This window comes from Pleuronectes platessa, chromosome 18 (genome assembly GCF_947347685.1).
Source record: "Pleuronectes platessa chromosome 18, fPlePla1.1, whole genome shotgun sequence".
NCBI lineage: Eukaryota > Metazoa > Chordata > Actinopteri > Pleuronectiformes > Pleuronectidae > Pleuronectes > Pleuronectes platessa.
In genome coordinates, this window is record NC_070643.1 from 18182542 (window position 1) to 18198055 (window position 15514).

The 15514-nt window shown below is 41.1% G+C and overlaps 2 protein-coding genes across 2 annotated transcripts; both read left to right on the forward strand.

Moving 5' to 3' along the window:
* Window positions 1-149: 149 nt before the first annotated feature.
* cratb (carnitine O-acetyltransferase b) lies at window positions 150-8814 on the forward strand. Its single transcript, XM_053446069.1, has 15 exons — window positions 150-540; window positions 1392-1616; window positions 2317-2435; window positions 3134-3187; window positions 3755-3920; window positions 4389-4563; window positions 4701-4791; window positions 5112-5199; window positions 5280-5380; window positions 5505-5624; window positions 6155-6277; window positions 6365-6500; window positions 6592-6654; window positions 7367-7504; window positions 8030-8814. Exons 1-15 carry the CDS (start codon window positions 490-492, stop codon window positions 8231-8233), a joined length of 1854 nt encoding a protein of 617 aa, XP_053302044.1. The 5' UTR covers window positions 150-489; the 3' UTR covers window positions 8234-8814.
* A 607-nt stretch (window positions 8815-9421) lies between these two features.
* Window positions 9422-15296, forward strand: ppt2b (palmitoyl-protein thioesterase 2b). The gene is made up of 8 exons (XM_053446087.1): window positions 9422-9904; window positions 11177-11330; window positions 11807-11902; window positions 12041-12148; window positions 12253-12336; window positions 12459-12543; window positions 12966-13020; window positions 13505-15296. Exons 1-8 carry the CDS (start codon window positions 9716-9718, stop codon window positions 13646-13648), a joined length of 915 nt encoding a protein of 304 aa, XP_053302062.1. The 5' UTR covers window positions 9422-9715; the 3' UTR covers window positions 13649-15296.
* The last annotated feature ends 218 nt before the right edge of the window (window positions 15297-15514 follow it).

Here is a 15514-nt window from a genome sequence, read left to right on the forward strand (position 1 = left end):
AGGTGTAACAGCGTCCCTCTGCGGCCACACACGTTACTGCATGCTGAGCAAAAGCGACACTTTCCATCTGTGGCCACCAGGTGATACTGCATGCTCAGCAACAGCGACACTTTCCATCTGCGGCCACAGGCGGTACTGCGGGCGAAGTTTGGAGTCACGTAGCTGTTTACGGAAACACTTTTACGTCAACACGTGTGCAGGCTTGTATGCACCTTCTGTCCAGCAGCTCCGCTCGGGACGTGAACCTCTGCATGTTCGCAGCCTGGACGCAGGAAACCAAAAGGGGAGTTCCTCCGTCTCTGCTTCGTGCACGCGTCCTTTCAAACCCGGATCTGAACCACCGAGGACACCGCGGACACTCATCCGGAGCCACCGAGGAGCAGGAGAAGTATGAGGAGGAGGGCTGAGCTTCTCCTTGACGATCACACCCTGAGGAAACTGTGCACAACGCAGACACACACACGCACGGGATCAGTGATCTGAGGAACCATGATTCTCAGTAGGATCCAGCCCGGACCCTGCAGAGCGTGGCTGGCCCGGGTGAGATTTCTTTTTCGGGTTCGGGACTTTGTTGACACTCGACTTGTGTTTGTGTTGCAAGCTGCGGGCCCGTGAAACACTTCCTCTCGGTGATACGCCCTAGTCGTGCCCTGCCTGCCACTGGCATTTGCCCACAGTGTCATGGAAGTGCTGGTTTACACACTCACTGTACTGTCAGGACACTTTAACTGGGTTTGCACTGGACAACATGAACATACCTGCAGGAAACCTCTAAACCTCTGCAGGCCTGGGAAATAAAACTATATAAATAATTAAAGAAACACAGTTTTCATACTATGGGGAAATTATACCCATTTATTTATATCTATCTATCTATCTATCTATCTATCTATCTATCTTATTTTGAAATCTCCATATACTAATTCACAAAAACAGTTTACACCCTCATGCAATCATCCTGTGTCCCTTCCCTCTACATGTACATTTGTGGAAAAACAATATTTTCTGTGTGAAAAGTATAAGTTATGTTGATATTCTGTATTTTTATAATCTTATTTAAGTGAATTTCCCTGGCATGGGATCAATAATGTTTTTACCTTATCTTTTATTCATTGAAAGCAGAACTTAACAAAGGGTTATTGATACAGTACATGTGAGGAAGTGTAACACACAGTTGATCTACCTCAGATTTGTAAATTGTTTTGCAGTTTGTCAATTTACACCGAAAAGTTTACAACCACAACCTTCACTCAGGATCAGACATCAGTCTTTTAACTTAAAAGAAATAAAAACGTGACATTTATCATGATTATTATCGACTGATATGTAAAATTCTTATCCAGATGTTTTTTGCAATGTGGTCCAGCCCTAATCTTCTCCCTCTCTTCCAGGTTTCATTGAGGCAGGAGGTTTGTTTCTCCTCCTCCGTGCCCCCCCAGCCGGTGCCCCCGCTGGCCCACACCTTGCAGGGGTACCTGAGGGCCCTGGAGCCCCTGCTGCCCCCCGAGGAGATCAGCCACACCCGCAAGATGGTGCAGGAGTTCGGCCGGCCGGGCGGCCTGGGCTCTCAGCTGCAGGAGGGCCTGGAGAAGAGAGCGAGACACAACAAGAACTGGGTTTGTGTTTTCTTGCTTCAGTGTGGGAAGTGGGACACGTGTCGGAGGGGGATGTGGGAGTGTTTTCAAATGTTGATACCACTGGTTTGGTGTGTTTGTGGATTGGATTTTATATTTTCGTTCAGCAACAGTTTCTCCTGTCTTCTCATGTTTTATAGTAACAAACATGACTTAGGACCCCCATCAGCCCAGAGGATATTGATTTTAAGTTGTTTGGATTAAAACTCCTATGGTTCTATAAATGAACCTTCTGCAACTGGTGCTTTGACTAATCTCATAGTCATCTCAGGGGTCACATGGGGACAAAGAAAATCCAAAAGTTGTTGAAATATTATGAATTTGCACAACTTTTGATATTTTCTAACAACTAAAGCTAAAATTTGAAATTTTTAATTGGTTTTAAATTGCATTTGATCATTTCACAATCACCCCCTCAGTGTCTCATGAGCCCCAAAGGCATCCAGACCCCTCGTTTGGTCGATAAGGAAAATAGTTGCTTACTTTCAGTTCTGTCGTTTTTATTTTAATACGAGCATATTGCCACAGTGAATAAATGAATATAGGGTAGAGAGTTCTGGCGAAGCGTCACTTATAAAAAGTTACAAAGGGCTTCGCAATGGATATTAAGATCAACAAAACAAAATCAACACAATGTTAATTTGAAAGATTTGTGTGTGTGTGTGGTGTCTCCTCCCGACAGATCTCAGACTGGTGGGTGCAGTGGGCGTACCTGGAGAGCAGACAGCCTCTGCCCGTGCACTCGAGCCCGGCCATCTCTCTGCCCAGGAGGGATTATAACGACTGGAGGAGCCAGCTAGTGTGAGTCATCACTAAGTCCAGTTAAACATCACTTCTTATACCAGGAAACACAATTTAAATCTGTTTAACGATTGATAAAACACAGGAAGACCATGTTCCTAGTGAAAACACCTCTAGAATCTGCACACACCTGTCGACTGGTTCACAAATAGACTGAGACATTTTGAGTTGATAGTTCATTTTCTGTAAATTTATTGTATATATAAATATCAATTTGAAAATTAGCTCATTCTTTCATTACATTAAATATTTTTAAATCTGCTTTGTTTCAATGATTTAAGAGAAACACTATTACTGAGATACATATATTTAAAATAAATCAATTAATCAGCCACTTCAGTTCTATTAGTTGTTATCTCTGCACCTTGAGAGCAGATAACATGTTCACTTTAGTGTTGTGTTACCTTATCTGTCCCTCTGCGTGCACAATAAACTCCACAACCTTTAAACTTATAACAAATCATTATGTCGACTTGAAAATATTGATTAGTTGAGATTCCTCCCCTTTTCCAATGTGATGATGCAGAGTTTTCACCTGAATAAACAGAAAAGGTAATTTTTAGTCCTGTTCGGGTATTTATTAGTGATTTTCTAAATGCACATTTTTAAACCTTTTGCACATTTTACTGAACATAAGCCATGATTCATTTGCACGTTTAGTACATAATGAAATACTGACCTCATGTTTCTCTCCGTAGGTTTGCATCCAAACTTATAGCAGCAGTTCTGGACTTCAAGGCCAAAATCAAAACGTAAGTATATTCATATTTAATTTGTTCATCCTGTCGTCCAACAGTCCCTGTCACCTGCCTCACTTTCTATTTTAGTGTTTCATCTTCAGCCCGACTGGCGTGGCCTCGTGTTTCTCTGCCGTATTAAGTTTATCTCTGTCTAAATTTATTTGCACACACTGTCAGTAACTGCATCGCTGCTAAGTCAACAGCTGCTCGCCGCTGAAACACAACTTGTCATGACAACTCTTTGACCTGATGGGTGAAATATTAGCTGCACACACATTTCAGTGCCAGTATCATCATCTAATGAAAACAGTCTGTAGCAGTCTGCTGCCCTGCGAAGGCAGAGAGCGGGTACTGCACCCAGTGAGGCGTAAAGTTCTAAACCTCGATAAATTGCAAAACGAATGGAAAGGTAGCAACGGTTTTATTTTTGTCAAAGAACTCAAACAAAATACGTTAAGATCAACAATGCACAAGTTAATAATTTGCAGAAACCCTCTTCAGTGAAAATCTGCTTGTGCATTGCTGAGTTATCTTATATACGCTGTGCAGGGTAATAACTATTAAACTTCTCTCCGTCAGCGGCCAGCTACCGGTGGAGAACATGCGAGGGAAGCCTCTGTGCATGGAGCTCTACCCGCTCCTCTTCTCCTCCTGCAGGATCCCTGGTCCCAAGCACGACCACATCGCCTACTACGGCCGCTCGCGCCGCCTCCCCACCCACATCACGGTCGTCAGGAACTACCAGGTGGGAGGAGCCAGCAGCCGGATTCACATTCTCTCTTCTGTTCTCTCCTGTTTCTCGACTCAGCGTCTGTGCCGAGTACGAGTTGTACGACGCAGCAGTCGTGTCGGGTCTTGTGCTGTCACACCTGGACCCAGCCTTGTGAACACCAGTCACATGGCCCCGCCAGGAGCTCTGTGATTGGACAGAGGTTTGGCAGCAGGTCTCCCTGTGAGATTAGGAGATTTTGACAGACAGAGAAATCCAAACAAGTCAGATCTCAGTCCTTTTGAATGAAGATAATCCTGTTGGATATTTATTTAGCTTCTCTTTTCCGTTTTGGTCCTTTCAGGTTTATTTGTGTGTGTTTTGGAAACACAGAGTTGTGTATGGGGCTGTGTGAGTCAGGATTAACGAGTGCTGCCTCACATCTCTCTTTATTTCAACCTGTTAAATACCGACCGTGGTCTCCTCGTATCTTTCTCTCCCTAGTTCTTCCAGCTGGAGGTTTACAACAGTGACGGCTCTCGTCTGACGGAGAGTCAGATCCACAGCCAGCTGCTGAGGATCCGGTCTCAGTCCTGGAAGACGGACAAGGAGCCGATGGGCATCCTGACCAGCGAGCACCGCCACACCTGGGGACAGGCCTACAACCGCCTGCTGAGAGGTAGAAACCAGGACGGAGCACACTCCCATCAAACGGGAACAAAGAAAGCTGATTTATTGATCACTGTTATGAATAAGTGAAACTGTTATATCGGACATGTTCTATGTGTGTGTTTCTATCGTCTGTGTGTGACTCAGACAAACTGAACAAGGAGTCAGTGCGGATGATAGAGACGGGACTTTTCTCTCTGTGTCTGGACTCTCCGGTCATGAGGATATCAGATGAGAAGTATGTAACACACACAGGATTACACAACACGTGATAAACACAGAAATACTAAATAATCTATAGTGTAGATTGTGGAGGGTGGAGAGAGAAATTTTGTTTTGACAGGTTAACATCATAATTTTAAAATAGGTTTGAGGTTCAACCCAAATATGTTCAGTTCAGTACAAAAGTGGAAAATCACTTCAGAACTTTGAGTTAAAGATTTACTGACTTTCTATCTCCAGATTTGGGAAAAACGGATTATGAATTTATTCTCGTCCTAGCTACTTGGCAATTTTATTTTCTTAGTATTTTGTTCCTGTTCCAACTTTGACTGACAGGTACGCCAGCCGCAAAGCAGCTCAGATCCTGCACGGGGGCGGGACCTTCTCCAACAGTGGAAACCGCTGGTTCGACAAAACCCTGCAGGTGAGCAGTTAGACGAGTTAAACTTTTACAGATTAGGTAAAAGTGTAGCTTTAACTCTAGTTTACGGTTTGTTTTGACAGTTTGTGGTGGGCGAGGACGGATCCTGGGGTCTTCTCTACGAGCAGGCCACAGCTGAGGGTCCGCCCATCGCAACGCTGCTGGATCACATCCAGCAGTACTGGTGAGACAAAAGGGATTTATTAACAGCCAGGTGGTTGTTCCTGATGTTCCTGTGTCTATTTTTTCCTTTTCTACATTGGGTTTGTACGTTTGATTGAGGTAACATGTGTTTTTCTTGTCTGCAGTGAGAAAGCTGACCCGAAGAGGGCGCCGCTGGTCCCTCTGCCGATGCCCAAGAAGCTTTACTTCCACATCGACAGAGAAATCAAGAGGGACATCGAGCACGCCAAGCAGAACCTCGACATGTAAGCTCCCCGGCCCCCCCCCCACTCAGGGTGGAGTGAGGGTTTAAACGTAAACAGAACTCAGGATGTTTGCTTGTCATATCTAACAAAGCTGAAGTGAGCTGAAAGAAAAGTCGAAGGAGAGTAAACACATTTATCTCCTCTGCATTGACGTGACCTTGAGTTTTTTCATCACTAAGAAGTTGTTATTGTGATCCAGGTTTTTTATTTCCCGACCACAACCCGACTTCATATACCTTTAAATCATTCAGCTGCCAACGTCTAAATGAGCCAATAGAGTTTTTTCTAACACGCGCTGTGGGTTTGGATTGGACAGATGTTACCACCGCTGTAACTATGAAGGATTATATTCCGCTTTATTCATCATTTATAAGCAGAATATGAATATTTAAAGGTGTTTTCACATGAATAAGCTTCCTTACTCAGCAGTTAAATTGATTTAAAAAGGACCTTGAGGTTTGACCAGATGTTCCAGACAAAGCCAGATAGTTTCATCACAAATCCTGAACCATATTTCAAATTTCCTGCAGATTGATCAACGACCTCGACGTCAACGTGTTCAACTTCAAGAGGTTCGGGAAGGAGCTTCCCAAGAAGCACGACATGAGTCCCAACTCCTTCATCCAGGTCGCCCTGCAGCTCGCCTACTACAGGTCAGAGATTATCAAGAGTTAGATCCTTATCATGTGTTAAGTGTCAAAGAGGCAGTTTTTATATTGCGCTCCTTTTTGTTCTTTAAGAGTTCACAATGAGGTCTGTCCGGCCTGTGACATCGCATCTCAGCGGATGTTTCGAGGAGGAAGGACGGAATTTATTCGCTCACCAACAAACCAGACGCTGAGGTTCCTACTGGCCTTCGACGATCCAACTGTGTCGGTGAGAAAGAAACAGCACTGACAGTCTGTTAACAGAAGGGAAATGTGTTTATAGGTTTGTGATCATTGTGTGTTTTATTTTTGTGTTGCAGCGGGAAGCCAAACTAGAACTGTTCAGAGAAGCTGTCGACGCCTACACAGCTCTGACTCATCTGGTAAATACTGAGTGAACAAGCTCCAAGGTTCCTACGGTCATGAAAAACCTGGAAAAGTCATGGAATTTTAAAATGTGTTTTTCAAGGCTTGGAAAAGTCATGAAAAAAATTAAATCCCAGAAGTTTTGGAAAACTAATGGAAATTTTTTATATTCATAAATTCATATATTCATTTTTATCGTTCATTTACCCTGAGTTTTAAATAATTCATATGCTTTTAAAGAAATACGCTCAAAATATAAGCAGGCATCCTTGGGTTTGTGTCATTTAAGGTATACTGTATGCCTTGGAATTCTCATTGTTAGTTTAAATACTACATTTTGTCACTTTTTCGCGCATATACCAAGATTTCACAAATTGTTCGGTCATGGAAATTATTGAAAAGTAATGGAAAAGTCATGGAAAACCATTGGTCAAAATGTGTATGAACCCTGAAGCTTAGACCAGAGACTATTTATAAAGATGGACAGTTCCCAAAAGTGAAGCTTGCTGCAGTATAGGTCATAATCCCAACCTCCTCCATGTTAGTGGACGGGACAAAGACCAAACTAAAACGTTAAAGTACACGATTAATATTATTTTCTGTCATTTAAGGTAGTTACATTGTTGTTGGTCCAAATGTTCATTTTTCTTATAAGTTTGGTGTAAATCTGTTATTTTATGCTGTAAAATCCTCATGCTTATGCTCTGTTGTTTCTGCTGCTCTGTTCAGACACTTAACGGACTCGGCATCGACCGACACCTGCTGGGGCTCAAGCTGCAGTCCATCGAGAAAGGACTGACCATCCCCAAGATCTTCATGGACACGGCGTACGGGCTGGCGACGCACTGGAAACTGCGAACAGGACAGGTGTGTTCCAGTGTGACAGGGTTTGTCTGATTAACAGATGTTCCTTAAACTTCCTGCAGCACAACAGGAAGTTGGAATATTTTTAGTTTTTACATGAAGCTGCAAACATGTGAGAACTTTGTCTATCAGCAGTTCCTCCTGTTGTTTAGTATTTTATTGAAGATGGATACTTTTAAGAAGGATATCTTAGAAGAGCTCAAAATCTATTATCAAAATTGTCATTTTCATAGATTTTTTATTTAGTAAAAATTCCAATTACCTCAGTAACCAATTTGTCCAACCGTAATAACCTCAAACTTCTGAACTCTGATAAGGAAATATTCTTGAAAAGGTTTTTCGGAGTGTTATGCATGATCACGTTCTTTTATATTTTAAGAAACTGGATCGAACAATTCCTTTTATCATTGATTATTGTGCCCGTCACTTTACTAACTGGTAAATTATCAATTTAATCCATTAAGGGTTTATTTAAAAGTTTGAAAAAAGGAACTTTACCAGTAATATTCCCCCTTCTTGTCCCTTCAGGTGCCTGCGAACACTGACAGTGTGATGTGTTTCGGGCCCCTGGTTCCCGACGGTTATGCCATTTGTTACAACCCCCAGGCGGACCACGTCCACTTCTCCATCACCGCCTTCAACTGCTGCGAGGAGACGCACGCTGAGACGTTAGCGCTCACGCTGAAGGACACGTTGGGTCAGCTACAGGAGCTGCTGCAGCCTACTGTGTAGAGCTGCTCCATCCGCACAACATATCCACCAGGATCAACCCACTCGTCTACAGCTGGGGGGGAAAAAACTACCTTTGCTTTCATTTTCAATTCTGGTTGAGGCTTGTTCTTGATATGGATGTTTTTCTTATGAAATTCAATAAAATCAGACTCTTATCTGCTTTTGCTGCTTTGTTTTAGCTTTTGAAACAGTAGATATTTTTTTATCTGCATTATATTTGCTGCAATGGAATGCAAATGTCTTGTATTTTGTAATTCTGGATGAATCCAAAGCAAAAGTAAAGCTAACCTGACACTCCAGCATTAATCAGATCAAGCCAAAGTGTTTTTGAAACTCCTTTTTCCAAGTCATGTAATGACCAGTATCTTTTCTAGTTCCCTCTACAGAGACTAAATGTGCTGCACTACCGTCACAGATTGTTGAATGTTAATAATCCCTCTGATTATGTTGGATCAAAGAGTTCACTTGAAAAGGACCAAAAGTCAGGAAGCAGATTGTTGTTGGTGACGGTGCAAAGAAACTGTAATTGCTGTATGTTGTATGTGAAGAGGACTGGTTAATAAAGCCTTTTATCACATGAATCCCCATTGAAACACTTTGTGTACGTGTGTGATGTGAGTAAATGTGAGAAAAACTGCTTAAGAGTTGTGTGTGTGTTTTGTGTTGACTGGTTTTGTTGCATCACTACGGAAATCTGAGCTATGTCAGCCATGCAGAAAAACCACAAGTCGACACGTGGTGCTCACAAAGTCATTTCTACAGCAGTGATAAGAACTAGAGGCGTGGGGGGGGGAAGGTAACTCCCTCAAGACTCAGAACATCAGGGGTCACAAATACCACTTATTCATATTTTTGTTTTTGTCATTCGATTTAGAAATCAGATTAATAAATTGTTCAACATTTTTAAAGAGAGGAGAAAAAAAAGTCTTATGTCCTAATTATGAATATGATAATAAACAATTTGTATAACTCTTTTCATACAAGAAATGCATACAATATACATGTAGATTAAATAATAATACTAGTAACAATCATAATGTTAAACTTCCCAAAAAGATTATTGAGGTTAATAAAGATAAAAAAATATTTAGATCTTTTTTCCGAGTGGTGCTGTTTAAGAAAGGAAAACTACGTCATATGTTTTCTCGACACTGATTGGCCGAGCAACGCGTAGGATGTGACGCCACGTCGTGTGGACAGAACCGGAACAAACAAAGAGCAGCAGGAGCAGATCAGCTGGTCGTGTTTGGGTCCAGATTAAATATTAAAGTGCTCCCGGTGTGTGTGTCCGTGTGTGTGCAGCAGAGTAACACGTTTCACCTGCAGCTGGAGAAAGAAACTGAAGATGTTAGCACAACATTAGCCAAACACCAGGATTTCATGTTTTTTATTTTATTTTAAAATCACCTATTGTGTTTTTTTTAATTCGTGTAACCGTGACGTTTAATTCGATTTTTTTGTTATAAATCATTCTGAGTGTAAATGAAGGGCTCCCGCTCCCTCGTGTCGAGCCGGAGGAGGAGCAGCAGCAGCGGGGCGGCCGGGCTCCTGTACCCGCTGCTCGGTGCGTGTCTCTGGGCTGCGGTGGTCGGATTCAAGCCGGTGATCATCGTCCACGGTTTGTTCGACAGCTCCGGGGATTTTAAAAACCTGCAGCGGTTCATCAACGAGGTGAGTTGGCAGAAGATGAGGAAGTTTCAAAGTACACAAACCTGTGTAATGTACAGTTTCCCCCTCCCAGTATCAACACAGGCCTTTCATAACCTCCTCAGAAACACTGTGTACTATTCACTGGTTTCAATGGTAGAGCCAGGAGATTGTTTTATAATGTTGACAGTCAGGTACATTCACTCAAGTACTTTGTTTATGTACAATATTTAGTTATTATACTTGAGTATTTCCATTGCATTCGCCTTCATAGAGTCATATGTCGTGCTTTTTATTCTACAGGTGCTTTAAAACTACAGTTACTTTGCATTTTTAAAATTAATAAAACAACATGTTATTAAAACAGAAATAGATGATCCTATGTTATCACAGGTCAAGATAATAGTGTATTATTGTCTTTATTGGGTTTCAGAAGTTTCCCAGTGGAGCTGCAGATTACAGTTATTTGAATCATTGACGAATCAGCTGATCACTTCCTCATTGTTTTGTTATATAAATGTAAAATAAACATATATATCACACTTTCTTTGAGGCCAAACTGTCGTCGTCAGTTAAATGGTATCTCTTCAGTCATGTACACATGAAAAAATACAATAAAAATGTTGAAATCACTGTATTTCTACAAGTAAAAGATCTGAGATATTATTTTACCACAGCAGTTGAGAGACTGTAATGTGAGTTCATACACTTGAAGGTGTGATAGAGTTATAACTACATTGTTTTAGTTTAATTAAACCTGCAGTTTTCACGTTAATGTTCTATTATGTTCATTTGGATTTCAATGCGTTTTCTGGTGTATTACGGTTGTGAGAATCAGTTTGGTTTTATTTATTTAGGATTATAATGAAGGGATTAATTTCCAGGTAACTTCCTTCTTGAAACATACTGAAACTCAGGCCCAGCTAGTTGAGGTGGTGGCGTTTCACACATTTAGGTTTAATTCAGGGGACAATGGTGAGGTCGAGGAGGTTAAATCCAGTATCAGTTCCTGTTTTTCACCTCCGCTGTATTAGAAAGAGTCAAACCGAAACAACCACAAGTGCAAATTCAGACCTTGCTCTTTCTGCTTCAGTTACTTTGTCTCCTGCCGTCTATTAATCGCTGATATTTAAAGCACATCCAGGTTAATTAGAAGCCAAATGTGCACAAGGGTCTCTGAAAATATTCAATAGTGAAAGTCGGCTTCTTAACCCTGTTGTTGTTGTTGTTTAAATGCTAAGGCTATGGTTTTTATTCCAAATGAGGAATAACTTCCACTCCTGCTCTCTCCTGCAGTCTCACCCTGGAACAAACGTGACCGTCATCGACCTGTTTGACAGGAGTGCCAGCCTGCAGCCCATGTGGAAGCAGGTGGAGGGATTCAAGGCAGCTATTTATCCAGTCCTGCAAAACGCAGCAGACGGCGTCCATTTCATCTGCTACTCTCAAGGTGTGTGAGTGCGTTTGTGCATGGGAAATAAACGTACATGTGGTCTTTTTTTTAAGATGATGCAACAGGCTTGGTATGTGATTCACTTATGAATTCATTCTGACAAAAACTGATCTCATTATGACACTTGTTTCAATAAACTAAATGTTTATCATCCTATCTTTATTTAAAGATAAGGCTTTAAAAGATTGAGTCTTGGTTTTCTATGACAAGTATTACGATTTATACTTTCACCAGCCAGCAGGACCAAATGTTCCTATTTGTTAAAATTAGATTTTCTTTTCCCAACATTCATGTAATTTCTTTTAAGAAGTTTGGATTTCAATTTAATTCTAAAAAATGTTCAGATTAAAAGTCCTGTATCTTGAGGGACATCAATGTGAAGAATAACAATGATGTATTTAATATGATCAGAAGCTGAATTTTTTTTTTTACTTTGCAGTGTTCTTATACTCTCTGTGTTTGTTTTTTTACAGGCGGGCTGGTTTGCAGAGGAATCCTCTCGACTCTGCCCGACCACAACGTCCACTCCTTCATCTCTCTGTCCTCGCCTCAGGCCGGGCAATATGGAGGTGTGTTCAACTTCACAAGCTGAAAAGTGGCTATAGTCAAGATTCTGACTTTCTGCTGAAGTTTGACATGAAGCATGATGACATGTCGACTGGGTTCTTCTCTCCAGCTCTTGATCTCGTCTCTTGTTTCCCTTTCAGACACCGACTACTTAAGGTACCTCTTCCCTCAGTTTGTCAAGTCCAACCTCTTCCACCTCTGCTACACTGCGTTCGGTCAGAGAATATCAATCTGCAACTACTGGAACGGTGAGAAACATCTGGAATATCTCACACGTAGACTGAGGGAGCATGTGAAGCCTCGTGAGCCTCAGTGTTGACGTACTTGTTGTTTGTCATCTCTCCTTTTCCAGACCCCCACCACAGAGACATGTACGTGAACAGCAGTGATTATCTGGCTCTGCTCAACAGTGAGAGAACCAATCCAAACTCCACAGGTCAGCGCATTTCTCTAGCAGCAGAAGATTGTTATTGCTGAGAATACACCAAACGTGATGGATATGTAATTATCAGCTACACAGCATATTTATCTGTTCAGCGTTTCTCTTCTAAATCTCAGAGTGGAAGGAAAACTTCCTCAAGATAACGAAGCTGGTGTTGATCGGTGGACCAGACGATGGCGTCATCACTCCCTGGCAGTCGAGGTGAGTTCATCCTCTGTCCTGTTCAGTTTTCCTTGGAAAATGTTGATGTTCTCATGAAGTGATATTTCTTACAGACGCCTCTATTTCCCAGTAATCTGTGAAAACATCGTGCATGTGATTTTGTTGTAAAGAATCAGAGCATAGTTGCACAAAGTGAAAGTTGTGGTTTTCTACTCCATAGAATTGAGTCGCCAGTTGCATTAAACTGATCATGATGTTAAAATGCCTATTAAGAAACCAGGGTTAATGGACTTCTGTGAACATCGCCTGTACTTATGGTTCCCACAGGAAAACAGAACAACTCAGTAGTTGTTGACAGCACATTCTGTTTTTTCCACTTTCTGTTCACACATTAGTTTTTATGATCTGATGACTCTCATGTGATTCTCACACGTTATTTTCCTCCCGTCTGAATTTTACAGTCAGTTTGGATTTTTTGACGACAATGAGACCGTTGTGGAAATGCAGCAGCAAGATGTGAGTGTGTAACCGTGCAACAGACACACACATACACACAACACTGGTTGTTGGTTCATGTTTACTGCCACTCTGGTGTTATTATTAACTTTTTGTTAGTTTTTTATCGTGTCATCCACAAGCAGACAAAGAGCCATTGTATTGCTGAAACAAGATTCTTAAATTCTTAAAATACTATATAAGTGCAGAACCCAAAATATAAGTGTGGAATTTTGCTTTCAAATCATAATTTTTTTTAAGTTATGGTCAGTCCTGTGATATTTGTCTGTACAACCATGGGTCTACTGAAAACAGAGACAGACAATATTACTTTTAAATTATATTATGCTTTACATCCACTTAAAATATAATAAGGACTGTAGTAGATTCATGTGTAGAAGGAAGATTAGTATTTTTGACATGAATATGACTCACAGTGGGTCGGGGCCCACATTGTCTTAACTTAACTTCACACTAACTGTGGGTTCTGTTGTTCTTGTTCCAGTTCTTCTTGAGGGATGTTTTCGGTCTGAAGACGCTGTCGGCTCGTGGGGATCTGATGATCTGTTCTGTTCCTGGCGTCGAACACACCTTTTGGCACTCGAACGAGACTGTGTTCCACCTGTGTATGGAGAAGTGGCTGGTGTAGATCCAAACTCCTGCACACACACGCACACGCACACACAAAGATCTTCACACTTTGCAGATTTATAAGCTCTTAACTTTCCACCTGTTAGAAACTCGGGCATGGAAATCATTTTGTAGTATCCTCACAAACATTTGTGAGTTTTAAGGTCATTAACACACTTTGGATTACCCTCCACAGAGATCTCCTCTCAATCAAACAGTGCTATGTTTGACTTTCCTCCTATTTTTCTCCTCGTTTTGATCAAGTTTATGTTTTAAAAGATTAATTTTGTTCATCCTGTTGTCTAGGAGGTTACTTTAAAATGAATAGGTGATGGTTTAACTCTGATTATATTATCACATTCTGCAAAGGGAGCCGCATAGCCGACAGTAAAGGAGCATTCCGTGAATTTGAGTCTGCATTTTCATGAAGTTTTCAAGAAACAGATTTAAAAAGAGAAGAGTTAGTGAGAGTTCAGAGGCCATCAGAGCTACATTACCTGTCTAATGCTTCTCTCAAATTTTTTATTCTTTACACTCCTCGTTTTTTTATTTTATTTGATTGTGTTCATTTTTACGTGAACACAAAAGCGACAAAGTGAATGTCTTTCAAGAGAGACTGTCTGAAAAAAAATTTTCAAACAATACCTACAAATTGGTAGAGTGCCCTTTTTAATTAATTTATATAAAATAAGGTGAATCTATTACTATCAGATGCCGAGCCCTCATACATACAGTATACCCATGTGTGTGTTTCCTCACACATACCTCAGAACCCCCCCCCCCCCCCCCCCCCCCCCCCCCCAACAGTGCCTGAGCGACGTTCTGTCATCCACATTTGCAGACTCACTTTCCCGCTCATCTTTTGATGCAGTCATTTTTTTTATCCTTCAATTTTTATTCCTTCTTATTAGTGTGTATATCTTGCTGTCTTTATCATGCAGTGCTTCGGAGCTGTACTCTATCGTGTTCTTAGATCGAAGCCTTAATATATCCCCCTCATGCCTCAGTGTTAAATGTCCATTACCGAAGTGCTACGACCCACTGCCTCTTGTGTCGGTGTTAAAAGTAATGATCGGAGACGTAGAGTGGCTGAAGAGGGGCAGCGGTGTGTCAGTGTTTACTATTGTACGTGACGCTCTTTACCTCCCATCGCGTTTAGATATCTCAGGCGTTTGAGCAACCATGTTTGTTTGTCTCTGTTAGAAAAAGGGATTTGTTTTCTTTTGACTTTGCATTTTGTTGGATGTTTTATTTGCTGCCTGTTGTATTTGCAGTTATTTGTCAAAGAAGAAGAAACTGAAATATCTAATCTGTGGTCTTTAGAAAAAAGAAGTGAACTACTGTTGCACAATGTTCAGCCAGATGAAGACAAGGGAAATGATAAAGAGGGATTTGAAGTTGCTAAATTTGATGTATTGCTTTAAATATTGTTGACTGATGCTTGTTGAAAATGAATTGACCCTCAGCGATTGCATGTGGATAAAGGATTTAAGGGACGTCCTCTCAGCTCAGTCTTCTTGCAGGTATTAAATGTGGATATAACAACTTTTTAAAAACTCAAACAGAAATAGCTATTTTGACATTATCCCACAGTTTCTACAGTATTTGATCTGCGAATGAAAATGTGTCAAATTTTGTCACGTCCTCAATAAAAGGCTGTTTTTGAAGATCTGCTTCAGGTTTAGTTTTATTTCAAGTGTCACAGTCTGGTCTGCTCATGACACAAAATACCTTAAATGGAACAAACTATCACAGACTGATACAGAAGCAAGCCTCGTACAGTCACACACATTTTTTTTATGTTGAGTAAAAAGAAAATGCGGCAGAAACATATTCTGATCAAACCCTAGCTGTCATATAAAAGAGGGGAGTAAAAGTTAGATTT